General features: G+C 43.6%; 3 protein-coding genes across 3 annotated transcripts; 1 reads left to right on the top strand and 2 right to left on the bottom strand.

Moving 5' to 3' along the window:
• Nucleotides 1–303: 303 nt before the first annotated feature.
• LOC124413889 (DNA damage-binding protein 1) lies at nucleotides 304–5185 on the top strand. Its single transcript, XM_046894679.1, has 5 exons — nucleotides 304–561; nucleotides 698–846; nucleotides 1348–4070; nucleotides 4145–4541; nucleotides 4625–5185. Exons 1-5 carry the CDS (start codon nucleotides 492–494, stop codon nucleotides 4706–4708), a joined length of 3423 nt encoding a protein of 1140 aa, XP_046750635.1. The 5' UTR covers nucleotides 304–491; the 3' UTR covers nucleotides 4709–5185.
• LOC124413899 (ADP-ribosylation factor-like protein 16) lies at nucleotides 5160–8321 on the bottom strand. Its single transcript, XM_046894698.1, has 3 exons — nucleotides 8217–8321; nucleotides 5930–6268; nucleotides 5160–5594 (listed from the first exon to the last, which is right to left on the bottom strand). The coding sequence occupies exons 2-3, from the start codon at nucleotides 6185–6187 to the stop codon at nucleotides 5274–5276; spliced, it is 579 nt and encodes a 192-aa protein (XP_046750654.1). The 5' UTR covers nucleotides 6188–6268; nucleotides 8217–8321; the 3' UTR covers nucleotides 5160–5273.
• On the bottom strand, nucleotides 8317–23337 carry LOC124413888. Its single transcript, XM_046894678.1, has 9 exons — nucleotides 23185–23337; nucleotides 20772–21708; nucleotides 9969–20351; nucleotides 9558–9764; nucleotides 9340–9459; nucleotides 8993–9250; nucleotides 8777–8893; nucleotides 8631–8702; nucleotides 8317–8530 (listed from the first exon to the last, which is right to left on the bottom strand). Exons 2-9 carry the CDS (start codon nucleotides 21666–21668, stop codon nucleotides 8447–8449), a joined length of 12138 nt encoding a protein of 4045 aa, XP_046750634.1. The 5' UTR covers nucleotides 21669–21708; nucleotides 23185–23337; the 3' UTR covers nucleotides 8317–8446.
• Between the last annotated feature and the right edge of the window lie 1235 nt (nucleotides 23338–24572).

The raw sequence follows: 24572 nt of genomic DNA, 5'->3' as shown, positions 1-24572 counted from the left end.
GAGCAGCGATGTGTTCTGAAATCCGAACGAAGCGTTGGTTTGCCCGCGGAAAAAATTATGTTGGTAACAGTGGGCCTAGGGATATGTGGCATTTGTTTTAGGCTGCGTTCCGAAATTAACCCGAAGCCATCTGGGAGCACTAAAAACTCCCTAGGACAGAGGGATTCTGAAAATTAAAGAACTAGGAGATCTATCTGATTAGTCATCGTTAAAAAATCAGCCAATCACCAAGTTTGATCGAAACTTTCCTTTCTGAAAGTTGGGAATTATTAAAAAAACAACCATAAATTAAAAAATTAGTAGCGGCATCTGGCGGTGGTTCCGAGGAGCATCGAACCGACGGCAAACTCGGTGCAACGCGCATGGGTTGGTTATGTTATGTTGCGATAAACACAGGCAGAATCGGACTAGCCGAAGGCACGAGCTGTGAATAACTGGTGGTAAATAGCAAGGATTATTAATTGGGAATCAAGAGGTTAACATAGAATATTATGAAAATAATGGCCCACCACTACGTAGTCACGGCCCAAAAGCCAACGGCGGTAACGGCCTGCGTGACCGGTGAGTATCGTACAACTATGTGTTGCAGAACAATAAATATACTAATATCTTTCAACGCCGATTTGTCCTGACCTCATTCACTTTCAACCCCATTCAAAACACTGAGGTAATAAACATGCCGCCCTTTAACACCCAGGTAACTTCACATCTCCGACCGACCTCAACCTCATTCTGGCAAAGAATATGCGGCTCGAAATCCACCTCGTCACCCCTGAGGGTCTGCGACCCCTCAAGGAGGTTGGGATCTACGGAAAAATCGCAGTCGTCAAGTTCTTCAGACCGCCGGTGAGAATATCAATAATGCTGATTACTACATTGCTTCAGCATGTATAACTTCTCTCATAGATTCCTCGTTTATTTATTTATTGCATTCCACCATAACAACGTAATATCTAGGATAGTGTAGATCCTGTCGCAGATACCAAAGGCACCCGTGTATTGAAACTGAGCATCGTTTCAACTTTATTCACACCATTTCTTACATTTAATTTTAATGCACGAAGAATAAAATGATGGTCAGTAATTTGTGTAATTTTAACCGCTTTATGCTCTATATTTGCTTTTGACATAATGTAATCGATACATGATCCCTCAGAGTTATCTGCTCTGTTGATGTTACTACTATTAGTACATTAATTGTACTCCTCTATAATACTATGTAATCGATGAAACTAGAACATCCGGTCAGCCACGCATGAGAACAAAAAATTAGATAAGTTTCTTTCACCCTGAGACAAAAAGTTCCATTCTTACCGTTCTGTTTGTTCTCTGTCCCAAAAACAACAGCACGAGAAGAAGGACCTACTGTTTCTCCTAACAACTCGATACAACGCCATGATTCTCGAATGCATAGGCGAAGGCGAGGACATAGAGATAATAACGAAAGCACATGGCAACGTGGCGGATAGAATTGGGAAGGCATCAGAGACAGGAATAAAGGCAGTGATAGACCCAAAGGCACGAGTAATAGGACTGAGGCTCTATGATGGATTATTCAAGATAATACCTCTGGACAAGGACAACCCAGAGCTTAAGGCATCTTCGATCAGAATGGAGGAGCTGCAAGTTCAGGATGTAAATTTTCTGCACGGCTGCTCAAATCCAACGTTGATTCTAATCTACCAAGACATAAATGGACGGCATGTAAAAACGCACGAGATATCGCTGAGGGATAAAGAGTTTGTAAAAATACCCTGGAAACAAGATAATGTCGAACGAGAAGCTATGATGGTGATACCGGTCCCCTCGCCGATTTGCGGTGCGATAATAATCGGCCAGGAGAGCATCCTCTACCATGACGGGACAACGTACGTCGCGGTAGTTCCGCCGATAATAAAACAGAGTACAATCACGTGCTACACCAAGGTTGACAACCAGGGGCTTCGGTATCTACTCGGAGACATGGCAGGGCATCTGTTCATGCTGTTTTTAGAGCAAGAGAAAAAGCCCGACGGGACAATGGTTGTCAAAGACTTGAAAGTCGAGGTGCTGGGTGAGATCAGCATCCCCGAATGCATCACTTACCTTGACAACGGTGTCATCTTCATCGGCAGCCGTCTAGGTGATTCGCAGCTCGTCAAGCTGGTCACAAAGGCGGATGAGAACGGCTCCTACTGCGTGCCGATAGAGATATTTACCAACTTAGCGCCGATTGTTGACATGGCTGTCGTAGACCTGGAGAGGCAGGGCCAGGGACAAATGGTCACATGCTCGGGTGCCTTCAAAGAGGGGTCTCTGAGGATAATAAGGAACGGGATTGGTATTCAGGAGCACGCGAGCATAGATCTGCCTGGCATAAAGGGCATGTGGGCGCTGAAGATGGGGGGTAGCAGTTACGACAACACTTTGGTGCTGTCGTTTGTCGGGCAGACACGGATACTAACACTGAATGGTGAGGAGGTGGAGGAGACCGAGATTCCTGGCTTTGTTTCCGACGAACAGACCTTCCACACGGGAAATGTGACGGCCGAGACTTTCATCCAGATAACGCCGACCTCCGCCAGGCTAATTTCAAACACTGCAAATCCCATCGTGTCCGAGTGGAAGCCTGAGAACAACAGGACCATCAGTGTTGTCACGTGCAATGGTACGCAGGTCCTCTGCGCCACTGGAAATGATTTGTTTTACATGGAAATAGTGTCTTCTCAGATCGTGCCCAAAGGGTCCGTCGCTCTACAGCACGAGGTTGCCTGTCTGGACATTTCCCCGCTGGACGGAAACTCAGAGGCTAAGATCGTGGCTGTAGGATTGTGGACTGATATATCCGTGAGAATTCTCACTCTGCCAGACCTCGAGGAGATGAACAAGGAGCTCCTAGGTGGGGAAATAATTCCCCGATCGATCCTGATGACCTGTTTCGAGGGAAACACCTACTTGCTATGCGCACTAGGAGATGGTAGCATGTACTACTTTACACTTCAAAAGCAGAGTGGTGTTTTGTCCGACAAGAAGAAGGTCACCCTCGGCACACAGCCCACGGTTCTCAGGACGTTCAGATCTCTTTCGACGACTAACGTGTTCGCCTGCTCCGATCGTCCCACAGTGATATACTCCTCCAACCATAAGCTAGTCTTCAGTAACGTCAACCTCAAGGAGGTGAACCACATGTGCTCGCTCAACGCCGAGTCCTATCCGGACAGCCTGGCCCTGGCCACGGACAGCACAGTGACCATCGGTACGATAGACGAAATCCAGAAACTCCACATAAGAACAGTGCCACTTGGCGAGTCCCCAAGGAGGATCGCGTACCAGGAGACCTCCCAAACTTTCGGTGTTATCACGATGCGGGTAGACATGCAGGAGAGCAGTGGTGTGAGCATTGTCAGATCGTCCGCATCTACTCAGGTAGCGTCAACGTCCAGTAGCAGCCACATAGCGTCGCACAACAAGCCTGGACACACTGCCAGCGACATCGGCCAGGAGATAGAGGTTCATAATCTGCTGATAATCGACCAACACACTTTCGAAGTTCTCCATGCTCACACGCTAAGGCCGACCGAGTACGCAATGTCACTAATATCGACGAAGCTCGGCGAGGACCCTACCTCGTACTTTGTAGTTGGTACTGCCTTTATCAATCCAGACGAGTCTGAGCCAAAGACGGGAAGAATATTATTGTACCACTGGAACGATAGCAAGCTGACGCAGGTCGCGGAGAAAGAGATAAAGGGCGCTTGCTACTCATTGGTTGAATTCAACGGCAAGTTGTTAGCCAGCATCAACAGCACTGTAAGATTGTTTGAATGGACTGCCGAGAAGGAGCTCAGACTGGAGTGCAGCCACTTCAACAACATCATCGCGCTCTTCCTCAAGACCAAAGGGGACTTTGTGCTCGTCGGCGATTTAATGCGCTCGCTGACTTTGCTTCAATACAAAACGCTGGAAGGCAGCTTCGAAGAGATAGCTAGAGACTACAGTCCCAACTGGATGACCAGCATCGAGATACTCGACGATGACACTTTCCTAGGAGCGGAGAACTGCTTCAATTTGTTCGTCTGCCAGAAAGACAGGTCAGTGAATCTCAAAGCAGGTGTGTAAAACAGAAGATTGTCTTGCTAAATTCTTGATTTCCTTAAAATTTCAGTGCGGCGACGTCGGAGGAGGAAAGACAGCAGATGCAGGAGGTCGGACAATTCCACTTGGGCGATATGGTGAACGTCTTTAGGCACGGTTCCCTGGTAATGCAGCACCTGGGAGAGTCCAGCACACCGACTCAGGGTTGTGTCCTCTTTGGTACGGTGGGCGGCGCCATCGGTCTCGTCACTCAGATTCCATCAGGCTTCTACGATTTCCTGCATAATTTGGAGGAGCGTTTGACGACAGTTATAAAAAGCGTTGGTAAAATAGAGCACAGCTTCTGGAGGAGCTTCAACACGGATTTGAAAATGGAACCATGCGAGGGCTTTGTCGATGGCGATCTCATCGAAAGCTTCCTTGACCTGAGCCACGACAAAATGGCCGAAGTAGCCATGGGCCTTCAGGTAAGTTAGGTCCAATTGGAAATGTGGAACGATTTAACTTCTCAACCATAGTAAAATGTTTTCCACTTTGTCTTCTGTTACAGATTGACGACGGCAGTGGCATGAAAAAAGACGCAACGGTAGACGATCTCGTGAAAATTGTAGAAGACCTAACGAGGATACACTAGGCTCCTGGAGACAGGCATGTATTTGATGCGTGAATACCTTGAATTTTCATGCCCGCCCTACGCAGGGGTCGATTGGGTGCGGATAAACGCGCATGCCAGAACTCTGCGTTCTCGGAGTGATTATGATGCAATTCTCATCGTCGAATCTGGCTATGACTTACAAGTCACGGATGCATCGAGGTGTTTTTTTTTTTTTTTTTTTTTTTTTCCATTTCTTTCCTTTTGTTTACGTTCTCCATTCCTGTTATACAACATCGCGCATCTTCCTGGCCAGATAGACATGACGCTACGTACTAGAACCCAGAACCCGGAACGCTGAGACACGGATCGGATAACGTAAAGAGATAACAACGATAACAACGATAACAAGCAAAAATGAAAAATGATTGTATATTGTTCATTGAAAATCGTCTCTCCACCTCGATCTTTCTGTACTTATGCCTACAACACGTGAATAAACATGTAATTTATTTTTAATCAACGTTTTTTTTTTCTTCTATATCTACGTTTACTTGTTTGCATACCATTTCTTTCTTCTTTCGTTCTCTGTTCGGTATACTTCTCTTTACACATTGGCAGCAATCGCAGCTTTGACCGTGTCAGGGTCAAATATCCACTGCCTTAGCTTGTCGATTCCTTCGCCAGTCATCGCGCTTGTCTCGAAGACTGTGATCTCCTGAGTGATCTCTTTCCGCAATCTGGTCAGTTGGAGCATAAGAAGCGCCTCATTCCTCATCTGACGATAGGAGAGATCCATTTTAGCAAGAACCAGTGCGATTTTCACATTTTTCAATGACGGCTCCACTAGCAGCGAATAAAGCAACACCCCAGCCGCGCTAATTTGACAGAGGTTGCTTGTGTCAATGACGTAGATGATCTTGCGCACCTTGAATGAAAACCAGTTTCTTTCTGTTACAGATTTGTTGTTTTTTTTTCCTATCCTGCAGGAGCGTTGAGAAGACTTTTTTTAGAAGACAAAAACGAAAAACAGAATAACAAGTTAGTTAGAGATAATAACTTTGTAAATATACCATTATGATAAATATAACTACTATGTTGAATAAAAAAAAAAGAAAAGGCTGCCGAAGTTATGCACAATACATAGAATAAATTACAGATTATACGTTATAAACAAAAATTCATGTATTTCATTCTTTCCCCGACTTCATTTATCGACTCCGATCTGTCAAACCTGGGTTGAAAACATTCCCAGGTTCTTACCCTGGTGAAATAGTGTTTCCATATCGGCGCCATGCTTCCGCCAAGTTCCCTGATCACAGCCTCAAAATGACCGTCGTCGTTGCGAATTGTAAACATGTTAGTACCGTTGGTTGGTACAGTTTGCGTTGCCTCATCGATGTCTTCTCCTTGCAAGGATTTCATTAGAAGAGTTTTTCCCGACCTCTCAGGACCCAGACAGAGATACATTGCGCTCAGCGACAAAGGTGAAGTGCGTATATGATCAAATTGTTGGATCATTAAAACGCCTTGTTGCCAGGGCGACAAAGTGCCTTTTCTTTCAATTTGAATTCAACACATCGGACGGGAATCATGGATTTTCTATTCGGTAACAAAAGATAGAAAAATAACGATTAAAAATTTTTTGTACTTGTATTTCTTTTTTTCTCCTTAAGATCATACTCATGAGTGTATATAAAGTACGTGCCACAAAATTGTACGCCCGACGAGTTTTAAACAATCATTATTTTTTTTTATTTTTTTATATCTGTATTCATTTTTATTTTCTTTACTATCATTATTCATCCGAGTATGAACTGTCGTGTTGTTATTATTATCATTATATTTTGTTGCACAATCGTTCACACAAACAACAATTTTTGAAGAAGAGGAAGATGAAACGATATAATACCTATATACATCTGAGAATTACAGTAATATTACGCTTACAAAAAATTCAACCCTTTTGCTGCACGACAACCGGCGAGAGTTTATACTTTTTTGTATTCAATTTTCGTATATTCTCGATTGAGTCTGTTTTTTTTTGTTTTTTTTTATTTTGTTTTTTATTTTCTTATTAAAGAAATTTGAGTTTTTTCATTCTTATCACGTAATTATTCATTAATATACATTATACAATTCTATAAGTAGTACTACTAATGCTATTACTACTGTACATGGATTGCAAAAAAACGATGAAGTAGGTGTTTCAAAATTGATCATTTGCGCGAAACACGAAACGTTCACTGTATTCTTCTGTTTTTTTTTTTTTTTTTTTCTTCTTTTCATTTTCCTGCAGCCAAAGGGTTGCTCCTGTGAGATTAATTTTTATTTATTATATATGTATAATTTTTTGTTTTTTTTCTTGGTTGGCGAAAAAATCCATTAAAACATTCAATTTCATTACAATAATGATTATATAGTAATATAATATTTTTTACGCGCAACAACTGAACTATCCAGGGTATTTTTGTGTATAATCTTGATTAAACATTTTTTAAAGATGACGTGTAGGTACCGAAGGTAAAAAAAAAATTTCGTCCGTCAACGTCAATAACAACAACAATAACAACAACAATAATAATAATAATAATGGTGATGAGGATGATAATGACAATAATATACAATAATCAACATATAGAAAAAACGACTGCCTGCTCAACTGATCACGACAAACAAAACATTATTCTTAATGGAATAAGAAAATTATTGGCAATAGTTGGGCATAAATGATTCAAATAGCGACAATTGAAAATAACTTTTGCAAAAATGATTCATTTTTCGCATTTTGCATGTGATTCTTTTTTATCGCACGTTTATATACCCGTTCCTTCCTTTTTGCGATTTTCGTATTATTTCTATGATAATCTAGACTTAATTACAATAGCATTACACACATATATCAACATTTTTATAGTTTCTTATACATTTCTCTTTTTTCAATCTTGCATTTTTGCCTTCGTATTTTAATCTAGAAAAGAGATAAACTCGTCGACGTCCTCGTGAATGTCATCAGTCTAATTGTCACGAGGTGAGTTCGCCGATTTTAGTTTTCGCTTTACATACCTAAATTTTTCATTTTCTACCTCTCGTTTGTCAAAAATTCATAAAGTACGCGGTAACGAGAATCCTGTTGTAATACTCTAGTTATAAATTAAAACAATTCTTTACACATATCATCATTATTATAATATTTTATAATATATGTATCATTTAGATATTGTTATTAATGTTTTAATTCTATGTATAGATATATACAAGTATGTTACACTATCGCCAAATGACTATAATACGGTACACACGTATTAGTAGCTACCTATGTACCTATATGTGTGAACGAACGGAGTTTCATTTAAATTTCCATTGCACAGCAGACATCATGTACTTATTACAATCATTATAAATCTGAAATTCACGATTCAATCAACGCGTTTTCAATTACTATAATTTTTCATTACTTTATAGACATATAACGCAATATGTATATACGTATATTGTATTATACACAAGTACAGTATTTGCATACGGTTTGGTATGATGTTATACACACTTATGGTCAAAAGTACTCGATTCCTTGGTACTCGTTCCCTGGCGAATGGCAACGTTCGCTGATTCTTCCTAATCATGTCTGTGTATGAATTTTTTTTTCTATCCTCTATGTTTGTCACGCCGTTAGCAGCACATCATTGTCTGACCAATTCTTATTCTATTTTACCAACTAGCTGCTCTTCCTAGTTGCATCCATTGACTAGATTCATTTACTTAGTCGTAAGCTTTACGTTACGTTCTTGTTGCTAGTATTGCTTGCACTTGATCCGGCATCTGCCACATATGCAATCTTCGATCTTTGCTGCCCGCTACCATCTGGGACACAAGTGAAAAATAGTAAGTCCGAATTGATTCAATCGACGCTTTTTTTTTTAGACAATTAATAAACAAAACGATAAAAATGCACTAGCTTTACCTTATTCTTTACAATATCCATACTCAGCAGCATGTTCCCTGGTCCAGGTATGCTGCAGACGAGTCTCCGATCCTGTGAAAAGAGAAATAGAATTACTTCGTTTGTATTGCATCTTCATTTCGCAATACCGATCTATCTGTTCCCACCTTAGTGTCGAATACGTAAATATTGCCATCGTAACATCCGGCGAAAAGCAATCGTTTGTACATCCTCATGCACACAATGCCAGGTCCAGCGTTATACAGCTCGATTTGTGATCCGTTCTAAAATTGAATCGATTTAGAGAATTTACGCGGTTGTGACGAAAAATTCTTAGACAAAGAGAAAATAATTTTTTTCGTCTAGGGAATATCCCTACTCACGATGAAGTCAAAAACTGGCAATGCAGTGCTGCTGGTTCCACAGTAAACCAAATTACTCTCCATCATAAGGCTGTAAACAGTGTAACTCCTGTTGCCGCTTATCGTTCTGAGAAAGAGACCACTCAGCGCGTCTCTTATCGTTATTGGCTGGCTTCTGGATGCCGCGATCAGGACTCGACGCGGACCCTCCGTCGTTGCTTTTAAAGCGAGTACTGCCTCCTCAGAGAACTTTATTTCATCACTTTTAAAAGTGTGGGACTGTAACAAGAAACGTTGCGTGTCTTCGTCTAGCTTTAAGCAGGTGATTAGTGCTGACCAGCCTTACTACTGACTATCAGATTCTTCACCTTTATATTGAAACGAAAGACGTAGCCAGACTTGGTGCCTAGGTAAATCACTCCCCATGCCTGATCCATGCACTGGATCGGGCTTCGAACGTCTGCGGCGCCTCGAATCTGCACACTGGTCTGTAAATATTTTAACTCGCAATCAGTTTATCATCGTATGTGTCTACAAAGTTGTTGTGAATAGTATCTACAAGCGAAGAACGTTCGACGACACACACCTTTATGTCAAAACACCGAAGCGAACCATCCAAGGAACCAGAAAACAGCCAATCCCTCACAATCTCCATGGCACCCACACCCAGAACATACATACACGTCACTGCCGCTTTGTGGCCCTCATAAGTGTTGAGAATCCCATTGCAGGTTTGACTATATCGGTATATCACCCCGTCTTCGCTGGCAGCAAGAATCGAATCACCGAACACCTGGAAAAGTTGTGTCATTTTATTTCATTTATTTTATTTTATCAAAAATGGGTTCACACGCAATACAAAATCACAAAATTATTGTAGCATAAACAGATATGAATTTCAAGCATTCAAACCCCTATTGTAATCCGAACTCATTTTACCGAGGTGGTTATTCTACCCTGAAATAAATCGATAGCCTGATAACCAGTCGTTATGTACCTTGACCTCGAGTATTGGTCCCTTGTGAACGCTGTACTGTATCCTAGGCAGTTCAACCTCTTCGACTTCATTCTCTGTCTGCTCATTAGCGGTTTCACTGACTATTTGAACCTCGTCCTGGTTCGGGCTTGCGTGTGATTTCTCATTAACAGGTGCAGACGTTTGCGCCACTGTACTGTCAATCTCTTCAAGACTAGGTTCGTCCCAGTCCGCTCTTAGATCTGCAACGTTGATAACAGACTTGGAGCGTGGTCTGAGTTTACTCTGTTGTTCTTGAGTCGATTTTTCAAGAGCCACCGAGCTTCTTCCAGAAGAATTAAAAAGTGTGGGGTCGCATCTCTGAGCAATGTTGGCGGCTAGTTTCAAAGGTGTTGACGCTGGACGACCGCCACGCTCGGACATTGTCGATCTTTGAATTTCAATTACCGAAAGCTCGTCATTGTCGCACTGAGAATGCCTCTCCATCTCGAGAATGTCGATTTCACCATCGGTAGGCTGACGATGACTTGCAAGCGACTTGTCTGGACATTCTGCTGCCGTAGTAGGCTCTGCACTGGAGGTAGGTTGCAGAGAGAACGGGCTCTTTGATTTGGCTGTCCTGACATCGCACTCCATTGCACTTTCCATACAAAACGGATCTGCGGTGTTTAATTTCTGCTGAGGCGTTTGCTCCACGGATCTATCTGAACCAGCATTGGATATTCTGGAGCTTCGACGAGAGCCTGTCTTCAGTGAGCTATTCTTCAGATCAGCGTACTTATTGCAATCGGTCAGGCACACGTAGCAGCTCATCATCTCTAACCTGGTGATGGCACTCCTTTTTTTGGAAGGAGCGTTACCGCTGCCAGGTCTTCGGTCCGTGCTGACCATCCTTTTCCGCTTTCCCCTGGTGACAGCACTCGAAGAAACTTCGACTTCCTTTGCCATATCGTAGCTAACCGTTTCGAGCATGGGGTCGAGGTTGTCCACTTCTTTTTCCATTCCCAAATTACAGGATGTAGAATTACCACCCAAATCGGGATCGAGCGGCAGAATCCTAGAGCCACCTTCCACAAAGTCCGGGATATCGACCATCAGGTTCGATGACACAATTTCAACCCCGCTCTCATTGCAGGATTGCTCCGATGCTGAAAACTGATTCACCCCGCCATTGCTACCCGCTGTTTTCCCTCTGCATTGGTTCGTCTCGATCATATCGATTCTACCGCTATTCGTCACAGAATTCTCTAAGAGTCCGGCCGTTGGCAAATTATTATCAGACTGAGGAACTGGTGTTGGCAACTTTCTCGCAGTCGCTCCGATAACGGTTTCAATTTCATTCAGATTGTGAAGCTTTTTTGGTTCTGCCTCACAGTCATTTTTTACTGAGGTCTCGTCACAACTTAGCCGCTCCACTGCCGACGGATTAACCTCACATTGAATACTCGCATCAGGTAGAACTTGATGAATCGTCTTTGGAACATCGAGTTCTACTGCTGTTGTCGTTGGAACTTCAATGACTTTGCTTTTACCTGACTGTCGGTATTCATCGATCTTGCCTTCGGCCACTGCATCTATCGCCTCCTGAAGGTGGTCGGTAACTTGATTAGATTTAGTCTCTGGCAATTTTTTGTTTGTACTGCGAACTGTGTTGAAAGAATTTTTGTGCTTCTTTGGAGATATTTTAACGTAGAGTAAATTGAGGGGAATCTCATCCTCGGATGCCGACAAAACGTTGGGACTGTACTCCCGCGGTTCAGGTGCTTTTTTTAATCGACCCTTCCTGACCTTGGTAAAAATGGCTCTTCGACGAACTCTCGATACAGTTTTTTCCCGTTTCTCAGACTTTTTGGCCGGCGGCGGTCCACTGAAACTCTTTCTGCTCCCCTTGCTTACCATCGCTTCAGAAACCTGACTACTCTCCTGTTTTTCCACAGCACTGTTTAGAGATTCACAGATAGTTCTGCTCCGCAATTTAGTTTCGTGGGCTACCTGGTGTAGCTGCTCTTTTTTCTTGGACTGATCATCTTCAAGGCCAGCAGCTTTATCTGCCTTTCGTCTTGATTCCCTGCTGTGCTGAGATCTTCTGCGCTTTTGACCGACTGCAGATTGGATTTCCGCCACAGGACTTTGCTCCGTAGTTTTAGTAAACTCTACTGTTTTACCCTCACGTTTGTCACTACGCGAAGTCAAGTTCATGTTTTCTACCTCATTGTGTTTACTGCTATGACTGGAATTGCTCGTCTTGTCGCCTTTTCCTTTCGTGATCAAGCCTTTTGGATCACTCTGCTTGTTGGGCGACTCCTTTCTCACTCGAGACGATTTAGACTCACTAGCAGCAGTGATACTGCTATGCCTGGTCAGCCTCTCACGCTTCTCTTGATTTCGCTTCTTCTTCTTCTTTTTCTTTTTGAACACTGTGATTGTTTCGCTATTGTCACGATGTCCAGTATCATCCTGTGCAGCAGAGCTTATAACATTCTTAGCAGATTTAGTATGTGGAGAAACCGATCTTGTCTTGGAACTTGATTCACGCTCTCTGGAGTTTCTGCTGCATTCCGTTTTCCCTGTACGAGCCTCGGACCTTAGTTGCGGAGATTCTGTTCTCGCTTTTGAAGTAGATTCCTGCCTATCAGGAGTTTGGCTACACTCTTTCCTCCCTGTATGAGAGTTGGATTCTCGATGAGAAGTGCTCACGTTGTCCAACAGAGGCTCGGCGAATCCTTTGGCGGCAGCTGAACTCTCCTCGACCGGCAGATCGCCACTTTTTAGCATTTCATACAGCTTCATTTTCTCTGACATTAATTTATGTACCTCCAAATCGATTTCCACCATTCTTGCCATGACACTTTCTCTGGTTTGTACTTTTTTTACAATCGATACCAATTCCTCCTCCTTCAGTATATCCCTTATCTTCTTTTCTCCGAGAACTTCCAGTTTCTTTCCCTTTTTATGCTTCATTCCATGCCTACGTTTAACACTGTGTAAATGCTTGCTGCTGCTGGTGTTTTCACTGGATGAAAGATTTTTGTCAGTTTTGGTAATTTTATCATCACTAGCCTCAGGAGTAGTGCAGTCGTTACCTCTAATGCATTCGTCATTCTCTGTACTGTGAATTATTTTCGAATTCGAATCGCAGTTCAGAACTTCACGCGTGTCTTTTTCCGCCACAACATCTTCAACAGGCTCACTCGATACGAAAATTTTTTCTATAGATGATGTTTGATTGCACTTTTCAGCTGCCTGTTGCGCTTTGCAAATTTCACGCGATAAAGTTATTTCTAATTCTATCGATGGACTAAGATCTTTGACAATGGCAGGATGAGAGGATTCTGTCAGGTCCCAAAGGATCGCTTCCAGTTCTTCGTTCTCCTTGAGGGACTTTGTAAGGACCTGGGTATTTTCCTGCGCTTCGACGCGCTCTTCTTCTGCTTTCCCAGACACTTCTTCCGAGCAACTTATTTCTCCAGCCTTTTCTCGACTTTCCGGTTTAGGTTTGTCAAACTCATTTTCATCACGGGGAAAGTTATCATCTGACAATATCTCTGACAGAACAATGAATTCGCTATTGTCTAGGTCTATTGAACTGCCAAGTGAAAGAGTATCACCTGAAGGCGTCCCAGGTCCTGGGCAGATTTTGCCATTGTCATGGGTAGTTGCTGCTTCAGTCATATTCTGATTTTCCTCCTCTATAGTCGATCCCAATTCGACACCTTCATTAATCTTCAATGTAGAATCGTCGAGTTCCCCAGAATCTGGAGAGACAATCACCTCTGTGCAGCTCCCACTCTCTCTGATCATTGACAGCATTATTTCGTCGATGTCTTTGCACCTTTTGCTTGATATGAAATCTTCTGTTATTTCCAGTACCGATTGAGCCAGTTTGCGTTTTCCCAGTAAGCTGCTGTTTATCGAATCCTCTGAAAAACCCTTCAGCGGGCTCTCAGGTGGTTCCGGAGATTTTAAATCCAGTGCACCATACTCCGATAGTTCTGACAGTTCAGCTGCAATTTCTACGATTGAGGAGGACGCAATTATCGTTTCAGCTTCAGTGTCGTCATTCAATATTTCCAACCGAGAAACTACTTCCTGTATTAAATCGTTAACTACCGTTCTCACGTCACTCTCGCGCGACTCGGTGAGGTCAAGCTCGTCAGCGTCGAGCTGGTTCGATACTAGCATTATTTTCTCAGCTTCGTGGCTCAGAAGTTCTTCCTGTGTCTCAGGCAAATCTATCACATTATCTGTTGCATCTGTAACATTTTCTGCTGTATCTAACACATTAGATTCGGTCGACTTTATCACCTCTTGTTCAACTGCAGCAGTAGTTGTTGCCACATTCTGAATCAAAGGATCATTCCTACTGTTCGAATCTTTCTCAATACTTTCTCGCAGTTTCTCGGTCTGTAAATCGTACTTCGGATCATCTAAATTCTGAGTTTCGACTTCCGTAATCACTTGTTCTTCACAAACTGCAGCCTCTTCAGCTTCCATTTCCACTCGAGGTGATGGGTCGACAACACTCACCGCTGTTTCAGTGGTTTCTGAAACCGATTTTGCACCCTCACCTACTATTTTTGGCACTTCCAATATTTCGGCCTCTTCGCTTACACCAGGGACTTCAGCATTCTTTTGTGATTCTCCGGATTCTTCCAGATTCTCCGTGGTTTCGATGTGTTTAGTATTCTGCTCCTGTTTTTGTTCAGTTACGATTTTATGCAAAACAAGAACCACACTGTGTCGTCCACTACCATCTCTAGGCTCGACCCCTGCCAATGGTTCTTCAGGAGTTGGTTCCACAATCTCAGGTGCTACCACTTGTTGCGCTGTTAAGCTTTCGGTCACTTCAGTCACAGCAGGTACTTCAGCATTCTTTACCAGATTCTCTATAATTTCAAGGTGTTTGATGTTCTCTTCTCTTTTTTGGTCTGTCGCTATTTGGTCCGAAATAAACACTGAGCTAGGTTGTTCACTGCTAGCTCTAGACTCAACCCTTACTAATTGTTCGTCGGGAGTCGGACTTTCACTTTGACCTGCTACCACTTCTGGCACTCCCAATTTATCATCCATTTCACTTACGGCAGGTGTTGCAACATCTTTTGCCAGATTCTTTGTCATTCCAAGGTGTTCAATGTTCTCCTTTGTTTGCTCAGTCGCAATCTTTTCCAAAATAATCACCGGGTTACGTTGTTCACTACTGGCCTTGAACTGCCCTCTTACCAACTTTTTCCCAACCTGTTTAGTTTCTGGGAGACCTTTCCGATCCTTGGAAAGTTGTACATCACTTCGTTCATTAATCTTTTTGGTCCTGAGTTTATCCGATTCGACATCACTTGATTCAACGATGAAATTGTTCTTCTGCTGTACCGATCTCGATTGAAACTTGTCCTGTGGTTTGGCAGAGTCACAATTCTTTTTTTGGAATAAGCGACTTCGCAACTTATCTTCGGATTCTTTCATCTTTTTAAACCTCTCCTCATTTGACAAAGATTCTTTTCTGACCCTTGAGTCGTTTCTAGAATCTTTCTTGTCAATCACCTTGTTTTTCTGATCATCCACTTGTTGTTCTTCCGTTGTCTTCTGATTTTTTTTCTGTCCTATAGCCTCCGACTTTTTCTTCTGCTTTGTTTCCTCCGCTGCCATTTTTTCAGCACAATGGGTCCCTCTCCGTAAAATGCGCCGCCGTAAAGGACCCTGGGTAATCGCAGGCTGAGTCTCTTTCAATTCGGACTGACTCATATGAGTAGAATTTTTTTCCGTCCCATCATCCAGAGTCCGGATTCTCGGATCTTTCAGACCATCGATCTTCTCTTTGGTTTTCACATCACACACCAGTTCATCGCTCGACTTTTTGCAACTGGGTGAATCATCAGCCAGCAGTGTAGGACATGTTTCAACTTCCTTAGCTTTCTCCTGTTTCTCTGTGTCACCTTGCAGCTTTCGAGCTTTGTAAGCCTGTATGTCAATCTTCTTAGCTCCAGATTTTTTCAGCTGATTCACAGTGTGCTTAATGTCTACTAGTCGCACGTTTACCAGAGGAATCTCCGGAAGAGATGGCCAGCTCCCACTCTCAGTGCTTTTCTTGAACTTCTCCAATGCCGATACAACCTTGGGCGCTTCTTTCACATTGTCAGCAGCACACACTAATGTGTTATGTGCAACATCATTAACTGGAAGTGTCGCTTCTTTAGCAATGCCAATAGCTGACGGTGATGCTTCTTTTACAGTGCCCCCAGCACATGACTGTGTTACTGTTGCAACGTTAACAGCTGGCGGCGGCGCTTTTTTTGCAGTATCAACAGCAGATGACCGTGTGAGTTTTACAACCTTAACAGCTGGTGGCAGTGCTTTTTTTACAGTGTCAACAGCAGCTGATGGTGTAACTTTCTCAACATTGTTGGCTGGAGGCAGTGCTTTTTTTGCAGTGTCAACAGCAGGTAATGGTGTCAGTTTCACTGTAGGTAATGGTGCTTTTTTTACGGTGTCAATAGCAGGTGCCCGTGTTATTTTCACAACGTTAACAGTGGGTGTCAGGGCTTTTTTTACAGTGTCGACATCAGGTGATGGTGTTACATTCACATTGGGAACAGTGGGCGGCGGTGCTTTGTTAGTCTTAACTTCACCAGTCGATTTCTGCGTCAATGGACAGGACACGGATTTCTGACGGATGGGTAGTTTTTGATTATTTAAACCACTGTCCAAGCGTTTAGAGATCGCATTCTGCGGTTGCACATATATTTGTTCCTCAGGAACGAACCTGCTCAATTTTTTCATAGCGAGATGATCTTTTTCAATACCAATGAATTTTTTGCTCACAGTTTCTTTCTCCTCAAAGTCAGGTTCTTCCTTGATTATCACATCCATAGAGCTCACCTCGACTTTGGGAATGATCAATTCCGCTTCTGCCTCGTCATGCTCTTCCAAGTCGCGTTTCCTGTGCTTCCGCTTTTTCTTTTTCCCTCTGCGCTCTCTCTTTCTTTTACTTTTCTCACGTTTTCTGATCCTCCGCTCTTTTAGTCGTTCCCTATCCTTGTATTTCTCCCGTTCTATTTCAGAGTTAACCTCGTCCCTAATTGTTTCGTTCAGACTTTTGTTCTTGGCTCGTTTTTCGCGTTCCTTTATCACACGCAGCAATTTTGATACATTTGGCGTGCCATGCAACGAGTGTTCACTGTCGCTCGAATCGCTGCTCCAGCCGCTACTGCTGTCGTCCGAGTCATTACTATCTGTCTGCCTGCCTTGAGTGGCGCTCGAGCTGCGAGTACTCGTTTCTCTCACCGGCGTTGGAGGTGACTGATTTCTTGTAGATCTGTTAGACTTCATACTCAGTGCTCTCGGGCTTCCCGTGCCCCTCGGAGAACTCGCTTTACTCGAAGAAGCAACATCCTTCTCCGCGCATTTTGCCTCCCACTCTTCCTTGGTTAGATTCCTGAACATGTCAGGGTTCTGTCGTTTTTTTCTGTTCCACCCCTCAGCGCCAGACTCAAGGTTTGTCTGAAAAGTATCTTGTAGTGGTACCGGCAAACTGTCATCTGGTTTTAGAGAAAATATGTCGTTCAGAGAAGTATGTGGCGGTGACACTTGCATCGTCCTTAAGTTCCTCGCTCTGAGAAATCCACCTTTGGATGAAAAATCGATGTCAGCTTTATCCAAGCTGTTTTCCTCCGTGATGCGATTGGCAGATTTTTGGCCCAGCTTTGCCCTGGCGATTCCTGCGGAGAATATATCGTCTATAGCTGCCATATTTGGTAAACTATCATCGTTGGCCAGATTGCTACCGCTGTCGTGAGCGTCGGTAAGCATATGACCAATGTCAGTAGTAATGTGAGTCTCTGGGTTTGAATATAGCTCAGACTTAGTACTAAGAGCGAAAGTATCGTCGGTAGAATAATCCGGCCCTGGGTTAACATCGGAGCCAAGGAATTGTTCGAAGCTCGGCGTCTCTGGGTGATTGTCAAGCAAATTATTACCCTCGTTTTCATTTTCTTGGTTTACCTCAGCCGGATCCAAGCTGTCTAGCGGGTCGTCGTTTTCCATAGACAATTCAGCCCCGTCGTTCAGGTGCGACTCAACATCCAGTTTCAGTACCTCGCTGAGATGCTGAATGAACTTGGCAGGTAAATTCTTCACGTCAACAGTGGCGCTGGGGTCAAGCATCGCACTCAGTTGGCTCATGAACTCTTCACGTGACATGTCATACCCTTTGACCGCGTCGTCAGCCGAGGATCTCCTCTCTTGAGACAAGGAGTACTTGCGCTCTTTGACCAGCCGCTTCATCGCGATGTCGAACTTCCTCAGGCCGGAACTGTTCACCATGTTGCATATGTCATTTTTGCTCATCTTCAAAAACTGATTTATCACTTTGTCTTTCCAGTTAGCGTCGACTGTTGAGGCCAGCAGCGAATTCCCTGGAGTCTTCGAGCTTGACGCACGTGTCTTTAGACTTGCCGTGTCAACTCTGTCGTTTGTTGTTTCTTTGGGGCTGCTCAGGTGGGCTGACTTCAAAAGAACCAGCTGACTAGGCGAACTGCCTCTCAGACCGTCAACCGAAGCCGTGCTCGGCGACCTTGAAGAATTCCTCGAAGAACTTCTCCTCTCTTCATGTCTCCCCTCTTCTTTATGTCGTCGTTTGGTTTGGTTATCATGCCGCTCGCTCTCTTTACCGTCGCGTCTGTCATCCGTAGGACTGGATATTACTTCACAATCCTTTTTGCTACCCTTTGATTCGTCTCTGATAGCAAGGGGAGAAGTTGAAGAATCAGACAATTTCTCTCGCAAGGTCAATCGACGACTTTGACTAGAACTAACAGTCGGTTCTATCTGCTGACTTTTCCACTCTTCGATTTGCGTTATTTTCTTTATTTTCGAACTCACGTTGAACGCGACTTTCGGTCTGGTCAGTTCGTTCATGAGCGACGTATTGTCCAAGACTAAACTCTCCTTACCAGAATATTTATTCGCCACAATTTCCGGCCTGACTTGTTCGCTGGCCTGCTCAATTTTCTTTGTCCTTAACTCCTTACTTTCTTGCTTCTGGCTAATTACAGGTTCACGTGGAGAAGGCGGTTGCACCTGAGAAATGATCGATGGCGGTTCAACCAGCTTTGGCTCATCAGATTTTACACTGTCTTCTTGCGTCTTCTGTTTTTTTTCACCCTCCTCTTTTTGATCTTCCTTCTCGTCTGCATCAGTGTTCATGTTCATGAACTGTTTAGCAAATTCAAGTGCCTCCTGCATGTCTTCGAGTTCCTCGTTCATGTTGGACGTTGGGTTCTGACTAAGCGGCCGATTTTCCGCTGCCTCAGGTAATTTTTCATCGCTCCGTTGGCAGGATTCGCTTTTCTCTTCGGGCGGAGACGGAGGTGGCGGTGGAGGCTGAATATCGAGGGCCTCAATAGCGATCGGCATTGGGTTGATTACGACGCGAGGTTCGATCGGAGAATTCGAAGCTGAGGAAGAAGGTACAACAGGTGGTGGAAACTGCGGAATTATGCTTGGCGCGGCGTTGGTAAGCGGAATGACGGGATTGAAGCTTCCATTGACGAGGGGCACGTAGCCCGGACCCTGCGTCACGTGCATGTGCGAGATCTGAGTGTAACCGATTTGCGAAAAATCGGAAACCGTTGTCGAAGACACAATGCCCGAACTGAAGGGCGGCTCCTTATCTTGACCGACGAACCCTGGTATCGGGCCCGCGGGGAAAAACCCAAGAGGCGGTTGTTGACCGTTCTGTCCACCAGGCATCATGAACTTCGGCGGCAGTTCGCTCCGGTTGAAAAAGGGTCCAGCATTGAATCTAGGCGGGGGTCCGGATGGGTCGAAGCCCATCCGAATATCGCGTTCCCCAGAAGCTATCCTGAGCGGAGGTCTGTTGCTGAATTCTGAGTGCATGATTTGCGGTCTCTGAAATCTCGGCCCCATACTGAAGTTGGGTTGATCGAATCGTGTCGGCTGGAATTCAGGCCTGAAATTCGACTGCGTCTCGTGCTCAGGACGGAACGGTGGCCGGAAACGAGGTGGGTTTTGAAAACGCTGCAAAGCCGGTCGCGATCCTGGATGAAAATCCGAACCGATTTCAGGCTGCAGACGCGGCCCTACTTCCGACTGAAAGCCCGTCCTAGTGTCCGTTAGCTGCCTGATATTTCTCTCTGCTTCAAATCTTCCTGCTCCTCCTTCTCCTCTTTGCTCGTTCTCTATTACTTCGCGCAACTTTTCCCGCACCTTTTTCAGCTGATCCGGTTGCGCCTTGGCGACGGAATGTGATTCGCGATGAATTTGCGACGCGTTCTTTTGCTGCTCAGATTCTTTTTTTTCATTTTGGAATCTCGTCGACTCCTCCATCGCTTTCGGCGATGAGATATCTCGACCTCGACTCTGACTGTGATCCAAGTGCGCGAAATCAACCTGTAAAATCAATTCACTAGTTCAAATCTTTTTTTTTTTGAGTATTTATTCACAAATAGAAGTAAACCTATTTAAATATTTAGTATCGTGAACCGGCACACCACTGTCATCGCTTCTACGCGGTGGCCACAAAAACTGGAATCTAAAACTCACTGACCGTTTCAAGTTGCCCGCCTCATGACATTTTCCACCTCACAAGAAGTAAAGGTCAATTGTGAAACATGATATTGAGTGTTAAAGTTTTACAAACAAAAATACAAAGAAAAATTGGTACATTACCAATTAAATAAATTAACAAATATTACGTACTGATTTGCAAGATTTCCTGAAATTTGCCTGATCTATGTATGAAGCGAATTTTTTTTTCCAGAATTCCAGCCTTTATAGACAATCCCACTTTACCATACGCTTATGTCTTACCTGGTCAAATTCGCAGCCCATCTGCTCATTTTGCGTTGTGCTTTCTTTTCGCACGTCTATCGGTACTTCAGTCTCATTTTCCCCACGATATCGAGCGGCAGAGATGTCACTGACAAAATACTCCGAACTCGTAGTACTGTCAAAGAGTTCTGACTCTCCTCCACGGTCACCCATCGTGAGTCGATCTTCCTCTGGGTAAGCTGCGCGCTCCGCTTGCTCATAGGAGTTTATAGAAGAGTCCGGATCTACCCTACCAATATCCTTGAGGTCGTTGACAGTAAGATTAAGTTCTGGAGGCTCGTGCCTGAGCTCCGGTATGCCCTTATTCACGATGGTGTCATCTTCCTTGTTAGTTTTGGAGAATCCTGCGGCCTCAAAATCGTCCTCCCAAAAGTTAACCCCAGTGTTGCTACCGACAGTGAGCGTGGAGAGTTTCTGCTTCAACTTGTCCGCTGTCTCTGCAATCTTCTGCTGCCGTTCCTCCTCTGAACCCAATGGAGGAAAATGCGGCGGGTCCGGCGGTCGTGGTCTAATCATTCCCATGCAGCCAAATCCGGGAGGATGTGGCGCAATTCCTCTCCTCGGGCCTCTGTCTCCTAGCATCCGCTGATTGTTGCCCCTACCTCTGTGACCGGAACCTGGACGGAACTGTGGCTGCCCTCTATAGTGGTGAGATTCATAGACGGGAAACTGCGGCCGTTGAGGCGGTGGCATGCCGTTCATATGATGCCACGGAAGAGGTGAACGATCGTTCCAGTAATTCCTTGGGGGACCATGACCGTCTCTCCTTTGATGGTTGAAGTTTGGCCGAGGATTATGCGGCCCGCTGACTCCGCCAGGCATCCCGCGGCGGCCACGCGGTGCCGGCCCTCTTCCTCTAAAACCGCCACCGCTCATTGTGATCGCCGTTCCGCAGCGATTTTTGTGGAATCACATCCTGCGGGATTAATAAATGGTTATGCTATTTTGTTACAAATATCAAGTTAGGAAGTTGTATTGAACCAGAAATGGTATGAGAAATGGAACTCCAGATTAGTCAGCTAAAAAAAACTTAGCATTGTCGAATTATTCAGGTGTCATAAATAACTTTGTGAATAAGTGATACATAAACACTGTTCAAAGTTATGGTATTTAGCGGAGGATACACCCGTTGATTTAGGTACGTGATGGAAAGGTAACACAAGGCTGATGATTGATTTTCTTGGGTAACTTTATACCACCGAATGCAATGCCAATAAGTGCAGAGATATCAATGTTATATTAATAAGTATTTGAATTTTTAAATTTATAAATAATGAGGGTATCGCGAAACACCTTCTCACTTTTTTTTTTGGTCTTATACAATTTTCTCTTTTGTCACAATACTTTTTCCATCAATTGGCCTTACACCTGAAATATCAGTTGAGTTAAAAATGCGATTTTTACCGTGAAATTACATTTTTGAAGAAATCCTGATATTTTACGTTCGTGTCTAAGCAACAAAAAAAATATTATGATGAATGTGAAAAATGTACGAGACCAAAAGACGCATCTTAACGAGATATAAAAATTTGGTAGAGATGTGTTTCGCCGAGAAACATAAATTTGTAAAGATATTCGACGAGAACGCATTTTTATTTCCGACGAGACGCTTTCAAAATAGTAAGAACAGAGTTAAGAAGTTTCAGTCCTTTTATTTTTGTCCAAGATGATATTTAAAAAAAAAATTAAGGGTACGGATTTTGCAAAACCTTCATTATTTCTGAATTTAACAATTCGAAAACATGCAAATATTGCATTGATTTCCCTGGGGGTTTTCGATCTTGCATGCTGTGTAAAAAGTAATCCCAGTAAATAAATCATCAGCCCTGCGTGACATTTTCATCATCTACCTGAATCAACGGGTGTACCTTCCCCTCAAAAACTGCAACCAGCACATTGCGATGCTTCTACTTTGTTCTCTCCGCCCACTGAAGCAATTAAAAACTGTCATAGAGATAAGAAATTTGAAACAACACACAACCTCGTACGTCTATCCCAACCGCTTCAACATAGGCAAATCAAACAACCTGAAACAATCTAAATATGAAAGAGGAAAAAAAATGAGAGAGAGAGGAAGAGATGAGGATGAACGAATGAACATTAAGAAAGTGAAAACATCAATAAAACAGGAATGCCAGTTAACGAAAAGAAATTTGCATTCTAAACAAAGTTTCTTGAAACGTCGATACCTTGACAAAATGACAGAATAACTTCAATCCGTCTGCCAGCCAGTCTCCGATTGACGACTTATAGGTTAGGGTTAGGTTAGGTTAGGCAATTGTCGCCCGTACGCCCGAGGTTGACAAAAAGGTGAGCGACGAAGGAGGATCAAGGAAGTCGGGAAAGTCTCGGTTCGTACTTCGTGGCAGTCGAATTTTTATTCAGCCCTAACCTGATTACTTAAGCGTCGGCAGCTCTGCAGACGGCCCCCTTCGCCCAGCGTAATCAGGACCAATTAGGATGCGTTTCAATAGTGATAAACTCGCTCCTCCGAGGCCCCGTCGTCCTCGAGGCAAGCCAGCGTCGGCGACAGCTGCCGTAACCGGTGAGCGACTCCCGTTCTCGTTTTCCCTGGATCTTTCGCCTTATTTACACGCAAAACCGCAGCTGCGTGTGCCTGTGGTTTCGTGTCCGGGATGCACGAGTCAACACCAACCGCGAAATCAACAACAACGACGAGCAGACAAAACCACCGTCAATACGAACTGATGATGCGCGGGTTGCTATCAACAGAAAACTGGAAAACCCTGAGCAACGCGAATAAGTCGTTTCCGCAATCGTAATTCAACAATAAATGAGAACTTGGCCGACGATCGGTTTGTTGTCTCGCTGCTTGCAGTCCGCGTCGCCATGTTGCGCTGTGCCTGGCTATGACACAATAATCCCGATTGCGATTTTATATCGTTATATTTATTGATAGAGTTGGTACGTTTCAGATTTCTTCGTTTCTTTTTCTCCCGGTGAACTGGATTGTTTGCGCACGTGTGTTTGCTCGCTCACTTTTCAGCGTGAGCGAGCTTTCTCGAAACCGTGCGAAGATGCCCGCCTACGTTAAGTTTCTTCTGTAGCTTCCTTCAATATTAAATCTGACATATAATGTATAATATGACGACGATTTCTTCTCGGATACTCTTGCATACGTTGCGTACAATGAATAATCAGTTTGTGTTTCTTAGCTCGGTTTCGTGTATTTAGTTTTTCGTTATTTTTTTCAATCTGACTTCATGATGTAAAAATTTTCGCTAGTTACGCCCCCGCTTATGATAATATGATGATAACCTTACGTACAATGACGTCACATGGTCGATAGTGACGTCACGACACGCGAACGGCGCGAATTCAAAACTGAAACCTTGCAAGCGTGACTGAACTGAACCGCTTCAGTCAACGACCGAACATACAGGCGTTTAAGACATAGAGAAAAACTTTTCAAATTTTAGGTATAATAAATTCAATATTTCTTAATTGTAAGTATGCCGAAAATAGTTACAGATAACACATGATAATATCATTAGGCTTGTGACTCGTGTTCGCGCGTTCTTTTTGTTATTTCCTTGCTATGGTTCAATTGGTTAAAACATGTAAATACATATACATATATTTACGCAGTATGAGAGATGGAAAATCAAGTGAAAGTACATAAAAAAAGTGAAAAAAAAATTGAAATCGTTGTTTATGAATGTATAAGCGTTGGATTTAAATGAAATATTAATTTTTGCGATGTATTTTGCGATGAAATATTAATGTAAGATTTTCTCTGCAGGAAATTATATTGTGTAT

The sequence above is a fragment of the Diprion similis genome, chromosome 13 (genome assembly GCF_021155765.1).
Source record: "Diprion similis isolate iyDipSimi1 chromosome 13, iyDipSimi1.1, whole genome shotgun sequence".
Lineage (NCBI taxonomy): Eukaryota > Metazoa > Arthropoda > Insecta > Hymenoptera > Diprionidae > Diprion > Diprion similis.
Note: the sequence above shows the minus strand (reverse complement) of the source record. Positions and strands in the feature narration are given on the sequence as shown.

Coding starts and splice junctions, on each gene's coding strand:
- LOC124413889 (XM_046894679.1), top strand. CDS start 492: ATGAAAATAATGGCCCACCACTACGTAGTCACGGCCCAAAAGCCAACG. Junction 4,071..4,144: donor TTCGTCTGCCAGAAAGACAG/GTCAGTGAATCT, acceptor TTAAAATTTCAG/TGCGGCGACGTCGGAGGAGG. Junction 4,542..4,624: donor AAGTAGCCATGGGCCTTCAG/GTAAGTTAGGTC, acceptor CTTCTGTTACAG/ATTGACGACGGCAGTGGCAT.
- LOC124413888 (XM_046894678.1), bottom strand. CDS start 21,668: ATGAGCGGTGGCGGTTTTAGAGGAAGAGGGCCGGCACCGCGTGGCCGC. Junction 9,765..9,968: donor GACCAATACTCGAGGTCAAG/GTACATAACGAC, acceptor CAACTTTTCCAG/GTGTTCGGTGATTCGATTCT. Junction 9,460..9,557: donor TTCGGTGTTTTGACATAAAG/GTGTGTGTCGTC, acceptor AAATATTTACAG/ACCAGTGTGCAGATTCGAGG.
- LOC124413899 (XM_046894698.1), bottom strand. CDS start 6,187: ATGATCCAACAATTTGATCATATACGCACTTCACCTTTGTCGCTGAGC. Junction 5,595..5,929: donor GGAAACACTATTTCACCAGG/GTAAGAACCTGG, acceptor TTTTCATTCAAG/GTGCGCAAGATCATCTACGT.